The 24,030-nt window shown below is 37.6% G+C and overlaps 1 protein-coding gene across 3 annotated transcripts in view; it reads left to right on the top strand.

The window, feature by feature from the left end:
• nr1i2 (nuclear receptor subfamily 1, group I, member 2) overlaps positions 1-23,406 on the top strand; it is a 48,877-nt gene extending 25,471 nt beyond the window's left edge. For 2 of the 3 annotated variants that reach the window (XM_053626619.1, XM_053626618.1), the window contains exons 4-10: positions 3,292-3,422; positions 3,766-3,935; positions 10,669-10,937; positions 12,384-12,529; positions 17,358-17,474; positions 19,332-19,437; positions 19,715-23,406. In XM_053626619.1, coding sequence (XP_053482594.1) covers positions 3,292-3,422; positions 3,766-3,935; positions 10,669-10,937; positions 12,384-12,529; positions 17,358-17,474; positions 19,332-19,437; positions 19,715-19,856 — 1,081 coding nt within the window. In that variant the 3' untranslated portion in view covers positions 19,857-23,406. The remainder of the gene's footprint in view (positions 1-3,291; positions 3,423-3,765; positions 3,936-10,668; positions 10,938-12,383; positions 12,530-17,357; positions 17,475-19,331; positions 19,438-19,714) is intronic. The other variant, XM_053626617.1, reaches the window with a different exon arrangement.
• Positions 23,407-24,030: the final 624 nt, after the last annotated feature.

Raw genomic sequence — 24,030 nt, 5'->3', positions numbered from 1 at the left:
ACTTTACCTCTGAGCGTCTACTTTATTTTTTTCAAGTTGTAGTATAATACAAAGATACAGCAGTTTCGAAACTCCGATGGTTGCCACTAGGGGGTGTTGATCTCAACGTGAACCCATGAACTAGTGTCTACTACGGTTTTAACTGATTTGGGGTCAGTTTTATTATGCATGTTAATAAAACTGAAATGAATCAAAAATGTTTGTACTGATGCATGATCAGTGCTCACTTGAGGATGCCTAGTTAATCACCTGATGTGAAATCACGCCAGATTTTACTATAAAACAAACAAGCCAAGGCCAGATGTTGTAGGTTATTGGATTGTGAAGATATTTGCAATTGTTTTGTAAAAGGTGTCATTATGTTTGGGCCTAGATCTAATTGATTTTACACTGTTTTGACCAGCAGGTGTTGCCAGCATGTGGTGTTTTGAACTCTTTGAAACAGTGAATCATTTTGCGAAGCAATTGATTCAGCTGATTTGAAGCGTTGAAAAGTTTTGTTTCTCCTATCACTATTGTACTGTACACACTTTTGTTAATACTGTTTTATTGGAGTTAAGTTACCGTTGTGTGGGATGAGCTGAGGAGTGGATTGCTGGTGTATAGCATTCTCCATTAAAGGCTGACACGCATTCACTGCTATTTTTAGTTCTGCTTGCTGGTGCCAAGAGGCAGATTGACTCTGGGGAGTGTTGTGTTTGTTTTCTTTACTTTCTTATTCATAGTTATGTATTTCTTTCTTTATTTTTTTATTTATTTTTATTTATTTATAATATACACCCCTGAGTGGTGGACTAGTCCGTCTGTATTGCCTCCTCTGTTGATTTATTTGTTTGGTTCTGTTCAGTCCTCAGTTATATGAGCTTTGTTCTGTTCACTTTGTAATGAATTGAATATGATCATTTGAATTTAATTTGATTTATTTGTAAGTATATATTCCGATTCATTAAACTCTTTTTTTGGGAAACTGTGTCCCTTGTGCCTTGACTGCCCTGGTCAGTCACAAACAGCTTACCCAAGTCTGCTATTACCTTACCTATTATAATCTTGTCTATTCCTTAACAGTAATGGTTTCGCATTAATTATGAAACTGTATATAGTTTCTTAGTAGTTCTCAGGGAAGCATGAAATATACTAGTTATTGATTAGTTAATAGTGAACTACTGCATTCATCTGTTTCTAGTTAGTTAATAGCAGTTACTAGAAAGTAAATATTGCATTATTAATTTCTTCCTGTGTAGTTAATCATTAATGACGGATCCATATTCTAAAGTGTTACTGCGTTTATAGTCTGTAGATTTCACTATCTGTAGTGTTTATAGTCTGTAGTGTTTATAGACTGTAGTGTTTATAGTCTGTAGTGTTTATAGACTGTAGTGTTCACTATCTGTAGTGTTTATAGACTGTAGTGTTTATAGTCTGTAGTGTTTATAGACTGTAGTATTCACTATCTGTAGTGTTTATAGACTGTAGTGTTTATAGTCTGTAGTGTTTATAGACTGTAGTATTCACTATCTGTAGTGTTTATAGACTGTAGTGTTTATAGACTGTAGTGTTTATAGACTGCAGTGTTTATAGACTGTAGTGTTTATAGACTGCAGTGTTTATAGACTGTAGTATTTATAGACTGCAGTGTTTATAGACTGTAGTGTTTATAGACTGCAGTGTTTATAGACTGTAGTGTTTATAGACTGCAGTGTTCACTATCTGTAGTGTTTATAGACTGTAGTGTTTATAGACTGCAGTGTTTATAGACTGTAGTGTTTATAGACTGCAGTGTTCACTCTCTGTAGTGTTTATAGACTGTAGTGTTCACAGTATGCCGGTTTTGTAGTCTGTAGTGTTCATTCCCCATAGTGTTGACTCTCTGTAGTGTTTATAGACTGTAGTTTTTATAGACTGCAGTGTTCACTCTCTGTAGTGTTTATAGACTGTAGTGTTTATAGACTGCCGTGTTCACTCTCTGTAGTGTTTATAGACTGTAGTGTTTATAGACTACAGTGTTTGTAGACTGTAGTGTTTATAGACTGCAGTGTTTATAGACTGCAGTGTTTATAGACTGTAGTGTTTATAGACTGCCGTGTTCACTCTCTGTAGTTTTTATAGACTGTAGTGTTTATAGACTACAGTGTTTGTAGACTGTAGTGTTTATAGACTGCAGTGTTTATAGACTGTAGTGTTTATAGACTGCAGTGTTCACTATCTGTAGTGTTTATAGACTGTAGTGTTTATACGCTGCAGTGTTTGTAGACTGTAGTGTTTATAGACTGCAGTGTTCACTATCTGTAGTGTTTATAGACTGCAGTGTTTATAGACTGTAGTGTTTAGACTGCAGTGTTCACTATCTGTAGTGTTTATAGACTGCAGTGTTTATAGACTGTAGTGTTTATAGACTGCAGTGTTCACTATCTGTAGTGTTTATAGACTGCAGTGTTCACTCTCTGTAGTGTTTATAGACTACAGTGTTCACTCTGTAGTTTTTATAGACGGTAGTGTTTATAGACTACAGTGTTTATAGACTGTAGTGTTTAGACTGCAGTGTTCACTATCTGTAGTGTTTATAGACTGCAGTGTTTATAGACTGTAGTGTTTAGACTGCAGTGTTCACTATCTGTAGTGTTTATAGACTGCAGTGTTTATAGACTGTAGTGTTTATAGACTGCAGTGTTCACTATCTGTAGTGTTTATAGACTGTAGTGTTTATAGACTGCAGTGTTTATAGACTGTAGTGTTCACTATCTGTAGTGTGTATAGACTGTAGTGTTTATAGACTGCAGTGTTTATAGACTGTAGTGTTTATATACTGCAGTGTTCACTCTCTGTAGTGTTTATAGACTACAGTGTTCACTCTGTAGTTTTTTATAGACGGTAGTGTTTATAGACTGCAGTGTTTGTAGACTGTAGTGTTTATAGACTGCAGTGTTTGTAGACTGTAGTGTTTATAGACTGTAGTGTTTATAGACTGCAGTGTTCACTATCTGTAGTGTTTATAGACAGTAGTGTTTATAGACTGCAGTGTTTATAGACTGTAGTGTTTATAGACTGCAGTGTTCACTCTCTGTAGTGTTTATAGACTGTAGTGTTCACAGTATGCCGGTTTTGTAGTCTGTAGTGTTCATTTCCCATAGTGTTGACTCTCTGTAGTGTTTATAGGCTGTAGTGTATATAGGCTGTGGTTTTCAGTCTGTGATGTTATTAGTCTGCTGTGTTAATTGCTTTCATGGTCTTTACACTTCACACTCTGTAGTATTTCCACTAGTTCTTTCCTCTCTGTATGTTGCTCTGTTACAGACGGGCCATGAAGGCTACTCCTAATTTCCACTGTGCGTTCCAGAACAAATGTATCATAACCAAGAGTAACCGACGTCAGTGCCAGTCCTGCCGACTACAGAAATGCCTCTCAATTGGCATGCTGAAGGAATGTGAGTGTAATTCCTTTCTTACATCTGAATTTATTCCCTGAATTTTCTCTTTATTTATTCCCTGTCCTTAGTACATATCCTTGCATTCTCTCACACACACCCACACCCACACCCACACACACTGTGTGAGCCCTGTGTGAAATAGCCTCTTTTTTTAACCATTGAGCTCTGTCTCTATGTTTTTCCTAAGCACATTGTTTAAAAGGCAGATCTAACTGTTGGAAGGACAACATTGTTGCCATTGCTGGAGATGGTCATGTGCTTGTGTGTGTGTGTGTGTGTGTGTGTGTGTGTGTGTGCACGTGTGTTTGTGGGCGCGTGTGTGTGCGTGTGTCTGTGTCAGTGATCATGTCCGATGAGGCTGTGCAGAAACGGAGGATGCTCATTCGGAGGAAAAGAATGGCCGAGGAACCAGCTGTGCTCACGCAAGAACAAGAAGCCATCATTCATGAGCTGCTCATGGCTCACACAAAAACATTTGACATGACCTTCTCTGACTTCAGCCAGTTTCGGGTCAGCATTTTGCTCTCATGCTCTTTCATACTCCTCTTTTTTCTTTTTCTTTTTATAACCAGGGACAGATTTATGTATAAAAAAAATTACAGACGCTCTTATAATTGGCACAAATTATTTTTTAATGAATATCATTTCAAAGTTGAAAAATCAGGCACATTAGGCAAATTATTATTATATTTAATTATTGGACCATTAGAGCTTTAAAAAAAAAAGGAAAATGTTTCATCCACACTGTGTTAAAATGTCACGCCGTTTTATTCACTTATCTTGTTTTGATAAACATGCAATTAAAGTAGGTATTACGGTATTTATACTTGTTTTTAAGTTACTGAACTTTTATGTTAGGAAAACAGACCCAAAGGTAAATGTCATCGCTTAAAGGTTTCTCTTTGATATCTTGTATGGCACCTAGCATACTTCTTTTCAAGTGTAATTACAAATTCTAACATAGAAAGATTGCACTAGTGTACTTTTCTCCAAGTATTTAAACTATTATATCATAAATACATTTGTATACCGGTCTGCAAACATATTTAGACATGATACTATAGCAAAAGTAAACTGTACATCTCTACAATTATACTGTACATTACTGTACACTGCCCCATTTACCCTACATAGCGTTATTATTTTTTTGCTAGGTTATCATCAGTATCGCAATTATGGCTTGGTATGATAGCTTTAGCACTGCAATTGCCATGAATAGTTTTACGTTAGTAAACAGTTGATAACTTCAACAAAAGACTACAAGTAAAAACTAGAACGAATTACCTGGTTACACAATTGCACTATTTGACCATGTAGTACACCGTTATTGAAGGGAATTATTTATAACCGCACTATCTGGTGTAACGCAGTCCCTAAATTTATTAGGGATAAATTTATCAATTTAAAATGTATATCTGGTATTTATATATTTCTGTAAAGCTGCTTTGTGACAATGTCCATTGTTAAAAGCGCTATACTGATAAAATTGATTTTAATTGAATTATTGCACCTAGTGGTTGAGAATGGGAACTGCAACAAATGCTAATAGAGGCTTACTGGGGCAGGAATCACATGCTCACTCTACATTTTTAGTGGTGGAGGAGCAACAGACAGGACATTTAACAGTACAATAAATTTGTACACTAAATTGGGTTAGTTGAAAGAAAAATACTATGTGGCCACCAACATCTTGTTTTGTAGCAAATAATCAGAATTATATCTATTCAATTTCTATTTCTCTTAGAAGGAAATGGGGTTTATGGTGCCCGCATCACCTTGTTTCCTGTGTAAAGGCTGAGAAAAAGAACGAAATTTATCTCCCTTTTCAAATTGTTTTGGCTGTTTTCAGATCTTTTGTGTGGTTTGTGGTTGTGTAGTGAGGTGAAGGTATGCTTGAAATTTTGTTGCAGCCTGTCAAACAACCGGACATAACGACAGCAGTTTAAAAACTGCTCAAAACAAGCTGCTAGACTGTACAGTATGCTGGATGACTGTAGGTTGTCGCTTCTCAACTTCCTATTACGGGGTTGCTCTAAAATTCATTAGATAGTAGTCTGTAGCATAAGTCAAGTGTGATAGCTTCTGGACTTAATTTTGTTTGAGGTAATGTTATTATTAAATGTCATCCTCCCCTCCCCTAAATCTATGATCACAAGCTTCTGCTGACTAATATGCTTGTAGTAAGATAACCTGTCACGTCATTGACTTGAGATCTGAGAACAGTGTGTTGAGATCTCGACTGAAGCTGATGAGGAGACATACATGAGCTTACAGGGGTCTTTTGTCTGATGAGAGAAAGAGAGAAGTTGTAAGCAGATATCTCATTGCTGTCTAGGGACAACTTCAGAGATCTCTTTTTTTAGACTTCAAACTATTTTAAACCATCCAGAGAATTGTTCATTGTTTATAATAATCTTGTATGAAAAGCTATGACAGGTAAAAATACTGCTATGTTTAACCAGAGTTGGTATGTGCAATTTCTTACAAATCATCTAGTTCAAGAGTTCAGGTTCAAGCACTTCCAAAAAATCTGCCCCCTAACCCTTAATTGTTCTGTATAATTACCCAATAGACTGTTCAGCATGGATAAATCCTTCAGGACTTTAGTTTCGCAAAAACATTTGGAGTCTGTTTAGGTGGAAAAGAACTTGAATTTTATTTCGGTACAACTAATTTCAAATAGCAGCTTCTGAAGTGTGATTATTAAGAGTGAAATACATAAAAAGAATTACAAATTCTGAAAAAGTTGGGATAGTATGGAGAATGCAAAAAAACAAACGAAAAGAGTCATTTGAAAATTCAATTCACACTGTACTATACTGGGGAAAAAAAACATTATTAAGACAGTATTTGATGCTTTACTGTGTGAATTTAATTTATTTTTGAAAGTATATACTCATTTCAAATCTAATGACTCCAAAAAAGTTGGGACAGTCAACTGTTTCCCACTGTGTAACACCACCTTTTCTTTTAATAACACTTATTAAGCATTTGGGAACTGAAGACACTAGTTGGTTAAATTTAGCAAGAGGAATTTTCTCACATTCATCTATTATGCATTTCTTCAGCTGCTCAACTGTACGGGGCCTTCATTGCCTTATTTTGCACTTCATAATGTGCCACACATTCTCAATTGGAGACAGGTCAGGAATGCAGTCAGGTCATGCACCCGCACTCTCTGCTTACGCAACCATGCGCTTGTAATCCGGGCAGAATGTGGTTTGGTGTTGTCCTGCTCTGGATGGCAGCATATGTTGCTCCAAAATGTGTACATATCTTTCTGCATCAATGATGCCCTCATAGATGTGCAAGTTACCCATGCCATGGGCACTGACACACCCCCATACCATGAGAGACACTGGCTTTTGGACCTGACGCTGATAACAGCTTGAATGGTCCTTTTCCTCTTTGGCCCGGAGAACACAATGACTGTTTTGTCCAAAATGATGTTGACTCGTCGGACCACAAAACACGATTCCACTGTTCTACTGTCCATCTCAGATGAGAACAGCCCAGAGAAGTCGGTGGCGCTTTTGGACAGTGTTGATGTATGGCTTCTGCTTTGCATAGTAAAGCCTTGACTTGCATCTGTGGATGCAGCGGTGAATGGTGTTGACTGAGAAATGTTTACTAAGGTCTTCCCGAGCCCATGTCAGGATATCCATTACAGACTCTTGACGGTTTTTAAGACAGGGATGTCTGAGGGATCTGTTTTCGGCCCTGCCCTTTACGCACAGAGATTTGACCGGATTCCTTGAATCTTTTAATTATATTGTGCTCTGTAGAAGGTGAAATGTCCAAAATCCTACTGATTTGTCTTTGGGGAATGTTGCTCTCAAAGTGTTGGATTATTTGCTGAAGCATCTGTTGGCAGATTAGCGAGCCTCGACCCATCCTTGGTCTTGAAGGACTAGGCCGTTTTTGGAGGCTCCTTATATATACTATGATTAGACAATTGCCTCACCTGTTTCACATCACCTTCTTATTTCAACTTGTCACATAGCTATTAGTCCTAAATTTCCCCAGTCAATACTTTCTTGGAATGTGTTGCATACATCAATTTCAAAATAAACATTTACCTTCAAAAATCTATGCAGTTGATTATGTAAAACATGTAATACCTTGTCTTTATAGGTTTAAGTCAAAGTACATTTACAAATCACTCCTCTTTGTTTTATTAGCATTTTCCATACTGTCCCAACTTTTTTGGAATTGGGGTTGTATTTCTAAATTGTATTTTTTTTTTTTTTTTTTATGGGAACAACTGATCGATGCTTTGTAGTAGCATTTTATTTACAGGTATAACCACCTTTCAGGGTTCCCAAGGTCACTCTACTATAGAACATAAAACCATGCAATAATAATAACATTTTCATAAAGTCAGAGGAATCAAGCAAGAGCAATAAAGAAGAATACAAAAAAACTGTATGTTTTTATAGCTATGAGCGCCATGAAAATATGTAGCAAACTTAAATGGAGATGGCACAGTAAGGCAGATGAATAAGAGTTAATAGGTGTGTGTAAAAACAAGATGGAAAAGATGGGTTTTTAAAAGCTGATTATACACTGAACTGTAGTTAGTAAATGAAAGTGCTTATTGAAAGCTGTAGAATGATTCAGCCAGGTCTTTGAATACTGATGATGACATTGGTTGGAAATGGCTGTGACTTTTAACCCCTACAGGAACCCATCAAAAAAATGTACTAAGGTACAGAGAAAATAATCACTTCAGAATAGACTGCAGCCATTAAGTGGTGGGGGGAAAAGTATTGATGTCTGAATACGGAATAGACTTTCCTAAATGAATTCAGTAATGTATTAACCTTAGGGGTGTAACTGAATATCAGTACATTATTCAGACTGAACAGATGATGTGTCTTAAACAACGATTACAAATAGGAACAGTAGGCGTAGTATTCTTAAAAAATATCTATCTATATATATAAAATAAATAAAAAAAGGAGGAAAAACCTTGCTCTTTTACATACTTACTTAGCTAAGTGTGAGCTTGTGCAAAAAAATGTCTGACCAGTCTGTTCCTGAGACAAAGACCAAGATCATTAACATGCTCCAGTAGCCTGACCTCAGCACTACCTTAGTGAACTCCAAAATATAAACATATTTCCAATAAAACCATATTTCTACAGTATTTCTATACAAACAAAGGAAATGTGCTTTCATATATTGAGCCGATGCTCCATAAAGCTCACGCACAGTGCAGCACATCTCCAGGGTTCTCCAAAAAATCATTTCATACATTTTAAAGTTACTAACTTCTTCATATGTTTGTGCATTGTGCGTGTTCTTTGTCATTCTTAAATGATCATTGTCCATCGTTATTAAAAGGAAATCTTGGAAATTCGTACAGGCATTATTACGCAATGCTGCTTCAACCCTTTCATGCAGAAATTATTTATATGCATATCCAGATTCTTTAGATTTTTACTTAAAATTGCACAATATATGTACTTTGATTCTGTCTAATTATCACTAATATTTAAAAGTAAACGGATTGTCCATGAATAAAAAAAGACAGTATGCTTGAAATAAAAAAAAAAAAAGGAAAAAAAAATCTTCCAGTGTCCAACATTTTTAACATTACAGTCGAATGTTAGGGAAAATATTTCTAAATATACAAAAGTTACAGTTTAGGACTGTTGCATAATTCAAAAAAAAAAAAAAAGTTTTTAAAAATCTTAGGCATTCAGTGGAGCCTGGCATAATTTTTTAAAATTAATTTTACTTCATTTTTTCTTATTTATGTTTTTATTTTATACAGAAAGCTAATAAAGATTGAGTGAAAAATAGTCTAGAAAGTTTATGTTAATTTACAGTTGCCCATGCATAAAAGGGTTAAAGGAATTTCAGGAATTGCGAGTGCGCCCCAGCTTTATCATAGATATTAATAGCGAGGATAATAAGGTGTGAAAGAGAGCGTGGATCTTTTTTTAAAATATAATTTTATAAATTTAACAGCTCATCAAGACTGTTATATTAAGTCTCTCTGCTCGTCATCAGTGGCTCTCTGCTCAGAAAAGATCTTTTCCTGCACAGACACAGCATGTAAAGAAAACATTATTAATCACACACAGTTGTGTATGCTTCATGAAATTCATGAAATTAGACAAAGACTCTGTCCTCCATTCACAAGTAGTGACCACACCCTCAGGGCCACAATAACAAACCCCAGAACTGAAGAAAATCTCATAAATGATAGATTTACAGATGTAAATAACAGTTTCTTGATATGGGAAAGATAGTATTCTTTTGAAATATTGTCAGCTTGCTTATTCAGAAGGTCCCACAGCACATCTGGTTCAGTAGTTGAATAAAAATTACTTCTTTTTCTGTCAGTCATGTTTTTTTTATTAATTTTTTTTTTTTAATCAGCCCTTCAGTATTTTCTAGAGTTTCCAGGGCATAGGTCTTCCAAATATGAAAATAGATACGAAGTGTTTTAGCACTAAACAGATACAGACAATGGCATTGTGTTACACCCCTAATTCACTTACAGAGCACAAACAATAACTTCAGAATACATCCTTAAAAGACAACGAGAAATATCTACCGTTTTTCTGTAGCTGTTTCACTGTTCCTCTGTGTTAATGCTCATCAGGTTTCTTTATTATGCTTCAGGTTTCTGAATATGAATTTAGTTTTTGCTCTTTACGACGATTAGTCCGGGATCAGCGTGAATGGACTGGAAATGTGAGAGAATTCAAAATACAAGTGCACTGTACAGTACGCTTATTACATTACATACTGTACAGGTCTTTTAATGAAGATAAAGAAAATATGCTTCTCAAAATCAGCTAAAAGAGACATTTAATACATGAAACAGTAAGTACTCAGTACCTTAAAAAAAAATCTTTCTAATAGCCTTTTTTTACAGCAAAAAAAGAGCGTTAGAAAGGTACTCACTGAAAAGGCTCAAGGATTCTCCTAAACATTTATAAAGCAGCTGTGTTCTGAATACTGCCATTTCAAAATATATCATGGACTGAATACAGATACTTCAATTGCTGTGACTTGATGTGAATTTTTTTTTTTTTTTTTTTTTTTTTTTTAATGGCCGTAATCATTTTAAGACAATTCAAAACCCCTTTCTGTAGCTGGAGCTCATAAATGTCTCATTTGATATAAAATGATCTTTATTTATAGCTATTGTCAAAATATCATACACAAGAAATTGTACACACGTTATTTTGTTTCCCTGTGCTGAGTTGCTGTGTGTGGTCCACAGCCGCTTGACCGTGACGCCGAGCACACCCAGGTCGCCTCGGCCAGCCACCGGCTTTCTTCTGAAACCGAGAGAGAGGAGGCGCTACAGGACACCATACAGAAAGCCATCAGACATGACTCCTCTTTTGTCAGTGTGTTCCAAACTGAGGAAGCAGAAAACAAAAGTGAAGAAGGAAAAATTAAGTTCACCAGCCTCCCTCACATTACAGACCTCAGCACTTACATGATCCAGAACGTCATCAGCTTCGCCAAGATCATCCAAACCTTCAGGTACACGATTACCTTCCAATCAGAGATACTGTTTCAAAAAATATTTGATGGTATTTTCTAATTTTCGTTGTGTTTTGATATCCAGCAACGTCACAAAAATCTGTGACTGAGAGTCCAAGGGAGCACAGTTTATTCTTTAGAACAAAAAATAAAGTCCTGTTGATGCTTGAAAAAACATGACTGTCTACTAGATGATTTATACATATACTAAGTTATTTGCACAAGTAAATCACTTTAATATGTATTTTAATGGTACAGTTTGTAATGTATAAAAGTGTTTCTACACCTGTAACAATCACATCATTTCAACGATCCCATAGAAAAACCTTAATCCAAAATATTATCCTGAAATAGTTTTTTTTTTACATTTATTTTTATGGAATTTTGGCAGACGCCCTTATCCATCCATCGCCCTTATTCATCTCATTTATACAGCTGAGCAATTGAGGGTTAAGGACCTTGCCTAAGGGCCCTACAGCGGTAGCTTGGCTTGAACTCCTGACCTTCTGAGCAGTAACCCAGATCCTTTAACCACTGAGCCTCCACTGCCTTACAGTAGAGTAATACAAACGCTTTTTTTGCCTTCTGAGTCTCTTCAAACGTGGGGCTTGAACCCACGACCCTAAGATTAAGCGTCTCACGCTCTACCAAATTATCTAGCTAATGCAGCCAAAGCCGAATTATGAGAAACAGAAATGATTCATTAATTGCTTAGCTGGGTCTTCAGGTGATGCAGTCTGTTAGTTCACCTCACCTCCCAATCCGAGTCCTTCTTTCTTTTGTCACGTCACATTTGTCACGTCTGTTCCCCGGAAACAGAAATGATTAGTTCACGTCTCGAGTCTTCGGGTTCGAGTCGTTCGTTCCCGAACACAAAGACTCGAGATGTGAACTAATCATTTCTGCTTCCTGTACAGAGCCTATGGGGATGTTGCAGTGCATGCGCGGTCAAAAATGAACGAATCACTCTGAGACAACTCGTTGTTCCTGAGTCATATTAAAGATTTGTTCAAAATGAACAAATCATTCATGAACAACACATCACTACTGTGAATTAGTCCTAGGTTTTAGATATATTGACAAGAATGTGAATCAATAATTATCCAAAATATGTTAACATTTGTAAACAAAATGGCTGCCACAGTCCAATCTATCCTTCATGAGGCATATTCACTGCCCAAAAACTCCAGTTGGTTTGTATAACTTTGCAAGTTTATGTTTCTGAATTAGACATTTAAAATATTGGCCAGTGATTATATTGTATCTGTATCATCTCACAAATGCTATGGTGCTTGGATCCCAATGACCGCCACTTTTATTTTATGATGTCTGTTTTGTATTCTTTATATGGTATCTGAATGAACGCTTTGTTTTCTATCCAATGAACCAACTTAAGATGTATTGTCCTTCTATAAAAGGAAATGTGTTTGTGTGTTTTGTTTGCAGAGATCTAACAATAGAGGATCAGATCTCATTGCTGAAAGGTTCCGCGTTCGAGATCGTCCAAATGCGTTTCAACATGCTGTTTAACGAAAATACAGGGATTTGGGAATGTGGCTCGCTGAAGTACTGTATGAATGATGCCCAGCGCGGTGAGTCTCAGCATTCTGCTAGACACAAGCCATTGTTGTCAGCCTTTTGAGAACCTCATCTGGGGATCATTCATTTCTTGTTAAAGAACAGGAACTTGGAATACTTGTTTGTACCAATGAACTGAAAGAACACTAGAACAGTAGAAATAACTTATTCACATGTTGATTAAATTTAAATCTACTAAACAAAAAATATCAAGTCTCTCACTGCAGCGGCCTTAGAACCCCAGCTACTGGGGGTTGCACTCAATGCCGATTCCAAGCCCGGCTAAAATGGGAGGGTTGCGTCAGGCAGGGCATCCGGCGTAAAACCTGTGCCAAATCAAATATGCAGACCAATGATCCGCTGGGGTGGTGGTGGTTAGCACATTCGCCTCACATCTCCAGGGTCGGGGGTTCGATTCCCACCGTGGCCCTGTGTGTGCGGAGATTGCATGTGCTCCCCGTGCTGCGGGGGTTTCCTCCGGGTACTCCGGTTTCCTCCCCCAGTCCAAAGACATGCATGGTAGGCTGATTGGCGTTTCCAAAGTGTCTGTAGTGTATGAATGGGTGTGTGAATGTGTATGCGAGTGTGCCCTGTGATGGATTGGCACCCTGTCCAGGTTGTACCCCGCCTTGTGCCCGATGCTCCCTGGGATAGGCTCCAGGTTCCCCGTGACCCTGAAAAGGATAAGTGGTATAGAAGATGGATGGATGGACTACAAAAAGTCAATTTTATGAACTTATGAGCAACTTGTGAAACCTAGAACTCTGTAAGGAAATTTAAACTGATCAAATGTTTTGTAGCTTCAGACCAATGGATTAGATAATGGAAATGTCACAAGAAAAATATGTTTTGCTCCTTTTAAGCATGAAGAGCAGCAAAATCATGTTTATTTGAGAGGTGTGAGAAACTGCAGTGAGCACAAAGCTAATTAAAAGAGGTGGTGAAAAAAAGACATTTTTACAGATGTTAATTTTGGCCAGATGAAAAGGTTGAGGGATTGACTCCCACGGTACAGAAAATGGATGTACTGTTGGATGGACTGTTGTCATATACTAGACATCAGACTTAATTTAGGCCAGAAATTATGTTTTGTTTTGGGGTCAAGTCAAGATGGACCGGGACCAAACAATAGTAGCAACATCTTATTTGGGCTGATCATGGACATTTCTGGTTAGTCACTGCTCAGTGGGACATGCTGGTTAAGAAGCTTTTTAATCAGGTGCATGGATTACTGGTTCTTCAGTGAAATAAGGAACCAAAAGAGACAACTTTTCTTCAGATACAGTCATAATTTAAAGGACTGCATCAAGAAAGAAAGAAACTGTAGTGTAAGCCCAAACCAAAATTTTATGTAGTTATCATTACTAAATTAATTTAATTTCTGAAAGTGAAACAACCCCTAGATTTGATTTGGGCTGTTATTTTCCCCCACATCATTCACGTTACACCATCAATGTGACCTCATGATATCTTGCATTACCTCCCTACCACTCTAATAGATTCATTGTCATTCTGTTGATAAATTTCAGATTTTAGCTCTTCCATCTAATATCGCCACCTGCACTGAATGTTGGTCAGTGTTCAGCTTGGTAGCCAGTTTGCCGCCAAGCATTGTTAACTCCCCAGGACAAGGTTGTCCGATTCTGCTCACCTCCACTAACAAGATTGGGAAGGAAAGGACATGCTAACAAGCTTCAGCAAAGTGGAGGAGACCAGCAGGGGATATCGTACAGTAATGATGAAGAATACAAAGGCACAGATCCCGTGACTCAGACGTGACACAGTCAGTTAAACCGCTTGCTGAGAGAGACTGGCTCTCACCTGCAGAACAACCAAGCTGTTAATAAAGGTCATGTGTGGGAGTACATGTCATTCCACTGTGACGTATGGCCTCTCCTCCATGACAAGTCATGCTCAGATTAGTTCTGAAGAGAAAGCTGATATGAAGGGTAGTTTTTCTGTATCATCCTGGAGATACAGACTCCAATAGTCATTGATTTCTTAACCAGTTGTTCCAAATGATACTCAGTATCATTATTGGGCCAATACCAGTAAAAAAAAAAAAAAATGGTGGACCATTATATAAGGATAGGATATCAGATCCTGTAATGAATGGCAAAGATTGGAATTGGATTTGGAAAATAAATGTTTTTTTGGGACTGCAAGTGTTTACATACACTATATAGATAAAAGTTTATGGACACCTGACCAACATGCCCATATGTGGTTCTTCCCCAAACTGTTGCCACAAAAATTGAAAGCACATAATTGTATGGAATGTCTTTGTATGCTGTAGCATTACAATTTCCCTTCACTAGAATTAAGAGGCCCAAACCTGTTCCAGCATGGCAGTGCCCGTATACACAAAGCGAACTCCATGAAAACATGGTTTGCCGAGGTTGGAGTGGAAGAACTTAAGTGTCTTGCACAGAACCCTGACCTCAACCCCTGGAATGAACTGGAACGCTGACTGCACCCCAGGCTTCCTCGCTTGATATCAGTGCCTGAACTCACTAATGCTCTTGTGACTGAATGAACACATCCACACAGCCATGCTCCAAAATCTAGTGGAAAGACTTTGCAGAAGAGTGGAGGTTATTATAACAGCAGAGATGGATTAAATCTGGAATGGGATGTTTTACAAGCATATACTGGTGTGATGGTCACACAAATGATGTCTCATTTTTTTGCGTGTGTGTATGTGTCATATATGGTTTGGGTTTTCTAGCTGGTTTAGCAATTTTCTAGAAATGCTATGTGATCACTTGTTTGGTTCGGTTCCACCCTGGAATTTGATGCATCACGGTCACTAAACTAAAATTCTGTCAGATGAAATAAAGTATCAGTAAGAACAATAGAATGAATCTGGTGATTTCTGCCACCATTTTAACCACACTGTGTGATGACTGAGCTGATACATAGGATTATAGTATGTGTAATGGGGACGTGGCGTCGGCCTCATTTTAATATTTGGATATCTATATGAATTAATGAACGCATATTTCATTAACAGTTAGGAGAGGGGAAAAATATTTTAGCAGACACAATAGAGAGAAATAGACCCAATAAATGGAATGTTACAGATAGAAGCGTACAGCAAAAGCTGAAAGGACATGCGAGCAAGTGTGCAGTTCCAGTGAATATCACCATGGCTTTGATTCGTCAAGTGCCGTAGGTGCAATATCGTTCTATAAACAAGAAATGAATATTATGTAACTCACATTTCAGACTCACATATTGCCAAAAACTGCTGTTTATTTTTGCTCCACTAGTGGAAATAGATTTCAAAGAAGCCACACTCACTTTACAGCCCATCGTCTAGCTGGCTAGCTACCTCACACTGCTTTGTATATCCAGTTAAAGGTGCGTCCGGTGAAATTGGTGTCCCTTTTTCCTTTTCATGTTCATCTGAAAACTATCGTTTGCCATGTCTGCTGATGATGACACTAACGCTACTTTAGTAACCAGAATTTTATGTGGCGAAGACAGACGAGTGGAGTGATACACATAATAAAACGTCCCAGTGCGGTTATAGTAAATGTAAGCACTCTTGGAACCCCATTTGACCAATCAGATTAGTTGACCAGAACAAACTACTGTATACAATTTAAACTGATGAGTATTGAATGAATTTGAGACATTGTACTGATGAGTAGAAGGTTGAAGAACATCTGGTACATCTGGTATGATATACATAAACGAGAGAGAGAGAGAGAGAAGTGTGAGAAGGTTGTTCCTCTTTGTGACCTCTTGTGCTGGATCCAGCCAGTCAGCTCAATATTTAAGCATGTAGCCCTATTGTAAAGTGCAGCCTCTGGAGCTGGTAGCAGACCAAACACAGAAACATTTAATTGCCACAGAGTTTAGAAAGGAACACTTACTGGAGTAATAAAGTGTATGTAGTCAGAGTGGGAATAGGAATCTGTTACCACAGGTCCCTTACCAGAACCTTCAAATTAACAGTTCCTCAGTGGTGGATTGAACTTCCAACCTCAATCCAGATCGCAGAATCTGTCACTATCTTCAAAAAACAGCTAAAGACCCACCTCTTCTGTGAACACCTAACTAACCCCTAAAATGCCAACCCCACATTATCCAAAAAAAAAATCAAATAAATAATAATATAAAAACACCTACTCTGGCTCTTACACCTCTACTCTGTGCACTTTGCTTTTCTAGAACTCAATTATAAATCTTGTATGGTAGCGCTACTTCTCTGCTTGATACATCACTTTGCTTGTATTACCTCATTTGTAAGTCGCTTTGGATAAAAGCATGTGATAAATGAATAAATGTAAATGTATAATGAGAAAAATGCATGAATGCTCCATGTGAGACAGTAGTGGTGGAAGGTATAAATGAAACGCACCGAGATGTTGGAGCGTGCCACATGTAGGGAGGTACCTCATCTGTGTCCATTGTAGTTAAGAATTTCAAAGGAATTTTACTAAACTGTATTGAAAATGTATTGTCTCATATCACTACAGCTGCATATCTGAGACTAAAATACTCCTGGGGTCCAGACATTTTATTCCTGATCTGCCTTTAACCATGATAGTACCACCGATAATTGAGAAAGTCCTAGAACAGAGGTCTTCAATCTTATCCACAAAGGGGCCGGTATGGCTGCAGGTTTTCATTCCAACCAAACACCTGAATGCACTTGTTTAATCTATTCATCGAATGTACCTGCAATGGCTGGAATGAAAACATGCAGCCACAATGGCCCTTTGCAGATAAGTTGGAAGACGCCAGATATATGACTCTCTCTGCTCTATCTGCATAAAGTCCCCCGCCCCCGTAAGTCGTTTGACTTTCCTCTCTTTGCTACATCTCAAACAGCTGGTTTTCAGCGCCACCTGTTGGACCCTCTCATGAAGTTCCATTACGCACTGCGCAGGCTGCACTTACATGAGGAAGAGTACGTCCTGATGCAGGCAATTTCACTGTTCTCACCAGGTACACTACACACATTCACACACACTATGCTACAAGTCATATTATGTTGCCTTAAATCACATCATCCTTGTCCTAATCTTTAATCATATACAGATTACATGAAAGGATTCTGAGGACTGAATGGGGGGAATTAATATAATTGTTTTCCAATTTAGCACATACGCTTGGCAATTCTTCTTGACAAATTTAGAATAGTTGTGCCAGAAAGAATATGGTTTTAAATACTGAAAGTGAGAGAAGCCAAAAATGTTATATACAGTATAATTGCTTGGAAGCTGTTATAATATGAAGCTTAGAAACTGAGAAAAATATCCACTTATGAGTTTTGATTATTTGAATAATAGACATGTCACTTTTTTTATGTAGTGTACTGAATGTACAATTTTCCAGTGTTTTTATGCTTCTGCCACTAAGTCTGGTTTGTCCATCCATGTGGCCAGGCAACCATGACGACTGTTAGCTCTATATCTCAAGAATGAGTGCTTGAATGTTTGCAGGATTTATATGGATTTATTATTTTGACCAGATAAACTGTTTAGATTTTAGAAGGTCACAGCAAGGTCAAATATCTCAAATAGTTTTTCTTCAATAGCTTCCTTCCTGCTTGTCATAATGAAACGTTACATACAGGATTCATATTCTGGAACTTCAGCCCCATTTTTTGGCTGTCTTTGCCATCTGACTGTGTCCATTTTTGTGTTGATTTTGATGAATGTTTTGGATCATTATCCTGCTGGAAGATCCAACCACGGTCCATTTTAAGAGTTCTCACGGAGGCAGTCAGGTTTTCATTTAATATCTGTTGATATTTGATAGAGTCCATGATGCCATGTATCCTAATAAAATGTCCAGGTCCTCTGGGAGAAAAACAGCCCCAAAACATTAAAGAGCCACCACCATATTTAACCGTGGGCATGAGGTACTTTTCCATATGGCTACCTCTCTGTGTGCACCAAAACCACCTCTGGTGTTTATTGCCAAAAAGCTCTGTTTTGGTTTCATCTGACCATAGAACCCGATCCCATTTGAAGTTCCAGTAGTGTCCGGCAAGCTGAAGACACTTGAGTTTGTTTTTGGATGAGACTTTTTTCTAGAAACCCTCTTTACCCTTTTCGGATAAATTCATCCGCTGGTTACAAAGATAATTCCATATAAATCCTACAAACATTCACAGCTCATTCATGAGATATCATACTAATTTCCTACTAATCTCGTATAGACATACAGATGAATAACCCAAAAACATAACTTCACACCTTGTGACAGAGGCATAAAAATAAAACGATATTTATGTAAATTAGGCCAAAGTTCTGCTATGGACTGGCACCCTGTCCAGGGTGTACCCCGCCTTGTGCCCGATGCTCCCTGGGATAGGCTCCAGGTTCCCCCGTGACCCTGAAAAGGAGTAAGTGGTATAGAAGATGGATGGATGGAGGCCAAAGTTGAAGCATCGGGGGAAAACATAAATGTATTAAATACACCACAGGGGGAAAAAAAAAAAGAATTTTATTTAATGTAGCAGGTCTATAATTAAAATATATCGAATTTATATTGAAATACTTTTGTCAGCATCCAAGCTCCATATAATAAAGGGTGAGAATAACATTTGACCATTTTGACACTATTCAACCATTTTACTACTTGTGATAATGATCTGTGAAAGCTAACACACTAAATGTCTCGTTGGCTAAAGTGCATTTCTCTGTTTTCAACGTTTTGTCCAAATTGAATTCTGTTCATTCTGTTCTCAGCACAAAACCGGCAATGTACTGTAAATGAGCTATTAATGCTGTGAATGTGCACAAACACAGAGTGGATCAACCCTTAAGGATTCAGGGTGTGTTTTTGTGTGTTCAGACCGGCCGGGTGTGATGCAGCACAGAGTGATTGATGAGCTTCAGGAGATATTAGCTCTCACACTACAGAGCTACATCAGTGCGAAGCGAAGCGGCCCAGAGAAACAGTAAGAGATCATGGCGTCCTAGCCTAATTCATTTCCTGAAACCTGATCTGCACAAAAGACAAGTAAAGGTCTACGGTTAATTAAAGGATGCTGTAAAATGAGCAACCGCTGAAATGGAGAGCATTCAACTCTTAGTATTTTTCACACAATTTGAAGTTAACATGACAGAAACATCCAGAAATCCAAAGACTCCTTCCAAGCTGTTATACTCAACTATTTACAACTTTACCCAAACACTAAGCATCCTCTGACCTTTGACTCTTTCTCCCTCTGCCAGTTTACTGTTCCCAAAAATCATGGCTTGTCTGACTGAAATGAGGACTATGAACGAGGAACACACTAAGCAGGTGCTGCAGATTCAGGACATCCAGCCAGAAGTGTCCCCCCTGATTCTGGAGATCGTGAGCAGACATTTCTGACCCTTATACTAGACGTCATACCTCAGAACAAACAACAGCAAGAGCATGTAAATCCTCACGGTTGATCATCACAGGCTCGATTCGCGCTTTTTCTGTGGACATCTTTGGTACAGATGGATGATTCAGTGCGTGCGTTGTGCCAATGCAGCATTCCAGCAGCTTTACTTTGAGCTGGCTCAAACATTACACAAGGATGTTTGTCATGAAAAGGTACACTGTGATGATTAGAGAAAGGATCGCGAGATGTGACATCACCGGCTAGTGCCTTTTATCTAAGATCTCAGTTAAAGGCTAATGATATTATGATCCATGTGACCAATGACCACTAGCCACTTAAACAAAAACGTGGCAGAATTATAGAGAAATGGTTGACAAACCCACAAGCTTCATTTGTATCAAATGAAATATTCTCTTAACAATTCCGTAACGTAGCACCGGACAGACGTTAACGATTTTGGTAGTTACGTCTTGCAAAAGTTTGGCTAAAGGCTGGGTGGGAGTGCAATGTGGACCAAACTCAGTTCTGCATCTCTACAAGCCAGTCCTCTGCCTCGTGAAGGCAGTGCTCAAGGCAGAGCTCAAGGCAGGAGCGGAGATTGAAATTGTTACAGACATCAAGCATGTGCTACCATCGATGTAACCCAGGATGGCTGAAAAATTGCGTCCGTGTCAGCCTGAAACGGCTGAGAAACTGTGCATAGCTACAGCTACACTATAGTCAGTGACCTATATGATGGTTACCTGATAACATGGCCATGTGCATCTCTGATGTTGCCTCTACTAATAAAATAGCCACAGAATGTTTAAATACATCTCAGAAATGCTGCTTTAGATGGATAAATGAGATTAGAAAATATAAGCTCCCTAGACTAAACATTAGTCACACCTACCAGTAGCAGTGTTTCATTGTACAACATTAATAGGCTGTGCACCTGGATAAATGTAGCTTAGTTCAAAAGGAGATTATCGGTTTGTTGGCTAGACTCAGGCTTACTTTTACTCAAGCTGATTGAAAGCTTGTGGGGTTTCTTCAAACAGTTGAAGAAACACCAGGCTAGGTGTTTAGGACACAGGTTTTCAAAAGTGGGGTCCGAGGACATGACGCCTAGCCAGGGGTGTGCGTGTTTTGTCTTTTTGTTACAGTGGTGAAAATCACAGACCACAACTCGTCTTATTAGAGTGTCTGTATTAGGAGCGTAACACAATCACGCTATCTGTATTAGTTTATTACTCCAAATATCCGTATTGGTATTCAACTTTAAAGACAGTGTGGGCATGGCCTAAACCAGACGGTAGAAATCCCAGCACTCGATTATTAATTTGTGTTTGTAGCTGTTTGGAATGTTTTCTAATGAATTTAGATGGTTCTGTTTACCAAAATATAAACAAATTTAAAAAAAAAAAAAAAATACTCCAGTACAACATCCAAATAGACCTAATGTTCAGGAATAAAATACGTGCAATTAACAGCTGGAATATTATTGAACACATTCAAATAATGAGCCTATATAGCTGGATTATATTGATAAAATAAATCCATACTGAATTTATTTTACAGTTTGCTGTCTGCAGAAAGTTTGAGATCCCTGTGCTGTAGGTGAATTGCCACCCAGTCAGTGGTCTAAAATAGACAGGAACACAATTCAAGACACTGCACGTCCTTAACTGACAGACGAGTGGAGGTGTAAACAAGTGTTTATTAAAGAAAGCATACATGCAACTACTTTCTTATCTGGGGATCTTCAGATTTAGCCCGTTTCCTACAATAAATCAAATCAATGCAAAGACATGACAAGACAAGGCTAAGGTCAGAGGTTGATACAGGGTTTGCATGCACTTTTAATTCCACCACTAAATGATATAGGATCCTAAATGCCATTTATTGGCAGTAAAAGTCATCAAAATGGTTAAATTGGAATAAAGTTACTCACATAAATGCACCCTGCTGGGGAAAAAATATAAAAACAAACATTAGAAACTCTCAAAGAATTTGTAATGGTTTTAATGGTTATAATGGAAACTAATGCTCCCTGTGGGTCTCGAGTGGTAATTTCTTGCCCTCTATTGGTGGTACGTTATGTCTACTGGTAAGGACCAATAATGGTAATAGTTTTAATGGTTAGCTGTTGGTTTGTAACGGTACTTGTACTGGAAACCATTAGAATTACTGTGATGGTTTCTGTTGTTTTTTTCAGCAGGGTATTTAAAAAAACAAACAAACAAAAAAAATATATACCCATTAACGTATATAAGACTTGTCCTCAATTTCATTCAACTGTACTTTGAACACATCAATATTTTTTAAAAAACACTACGATGCTAATCGTGTTTGTTGTAGGAAGAGATTATGCTTAAATGTGTGATGTGCGATGTGTACGTCATGATATTTTATTACAATAAGAGAAGAGATTTAATACTACATGAAAATTTTATGTTGTGAGATTTCACTTGTAACATGTACCTCAGTGATGGACTCTACAGGGTGAAGGGTGAAAGTTATGCAAAGCTTCTCAGAATAAAAACGCCAATATTGGAAGTAATCAAACAGGAAGAACTATGTGCTCGGATAATGTACACCGTTAGCGATGTATTTCACCCATACGTGTGCCAATCAGGGACAAAATGGCACTTTTGGCCATATGGGTCCTAAAAATACATTAGGTGTAAAACATGATCACCAGCACTGGGATGTTTATTGCACAGTACTTCAGTTTACAGGTCGAAGAATGTTACAGCGCCATCTGGTGGCACAAGTACACAGAAGCTCAGCTTTAACTGGAGTCTAATGACCACATCTGAGCCCAGGTCAGGTCAGGACGCTTACACACACAAATTTCAGTTTTGATAATGTACCAGAGTGTATGTGTGACACCAAAAAAAATAAAAAATAAAAAAATAAATACACACAAAAAAACAAAACAAAACAACAAAAACAGCCAAACGTTTCTGTATGATGTCTTTTGCTGTCTGCTGAAATGCTTTAAATGTAAATATAGAGGTTTATTAATGCAACCAAACTGTTTACACATACATTAGTGTGCAGAATGCACAAATTAATGAACCATCGATGATCAGTGAAGCCACTCAGGTCTGTTTTCTGTCTGAATATATTTGTATAGATGTTCTAAATCAGGAAAATAAATGGGATGTTTAAAGTTAATGTATTGTTCATTGACAGCTGTGACTTTTAAATAAACTTTCTCTTACTACAAAAATCTTCTATATTATTCACTGGAGGCTTTGTGGAGACCAGTAAGGTTTATTATACTGGAAAACTAAACTGTCTGCAATAGCTTTCATTCATTGTTAGGCATGTAAGCATTGTATTTTACCAACACTTTTTACATTATAAAGCCCTAGTCAAACTGGATTGGTCTTGCATGCGAAGGTAATATAGTAATATAGTTATTACTGGTGTATCTCTGGGATTTGAGTCCTGTCCAACCTGCCATGTGAGTAATTTTTTTTTTTTTTTTTTTATTACACAGGCTGCATATACCAGTTTCTGGAAAGATTAGACATATTTTATCTTCCATGAAATGTCCAGCAGCAATAGGCTTAGGTAATATAGTGTACATTAATATCCAAATTGGTATTAGTGTATTTAAAAAAAAAAAAAAAAAAAAAACATTCTGTGGGAAGAGAGATTTCAATCTTTTTCTTCACGGAAGCACTCCTTTCTACTGTCTTCCACCAAAACCAAATCATACTGGACAAGTTACATAGATGAGATTTAAAAGAACTTGAGAGAAGTGATGCTTCTTGGGGTTTGGGGCAAGTTATTGAGTTCCTAGCATAGGTACAGTGTACTGCAGGTTATCAAGCACAACAGCCACAAATGCAAGGTCAAAACAATCAGTGTGTATTAGAATGAGGTGTACTATATAGTATGTAGTTCTCATGAAACCAGTTTAATAAAAGACCAAGTATAATATTTTGGTCTCATTTGTTTAATTGGGTTAGGTTTTCTACTTTTAGGACTTCTGAAAATGTGATAATGTTTTAGGTTGTGAAATACCACACAATATAAAATATACTTCAAATAGGAAGGAAGCAGATATTCGATCTTGCTGTGACCTTGAACCTGCGTGGATCGATTCCAAAATCTAATCAGTTCATCTGCAGGTTACAATGATCATTCCATATACATCCTACTAACATTTAACCGTGTGTA

The sequence above is a fragment of the Ictalurus furcatus genome, chromosome 6 (assembly GCF_023375685.1).
Source record: "Ictalurus furcatus strain D&B chromosome 6, Billie_1.0, whole genome shotgun sequence".
Lineage (NCBI taxonomy): Eukaryota > Metazoa > Chordata > Actinopteri > Siluriformes > Ictaluridae > Ictalurus > Ictalurus furcatus.
This window is presented reverse-complemented; position numbering and strand designations above follow the sequence as displayed.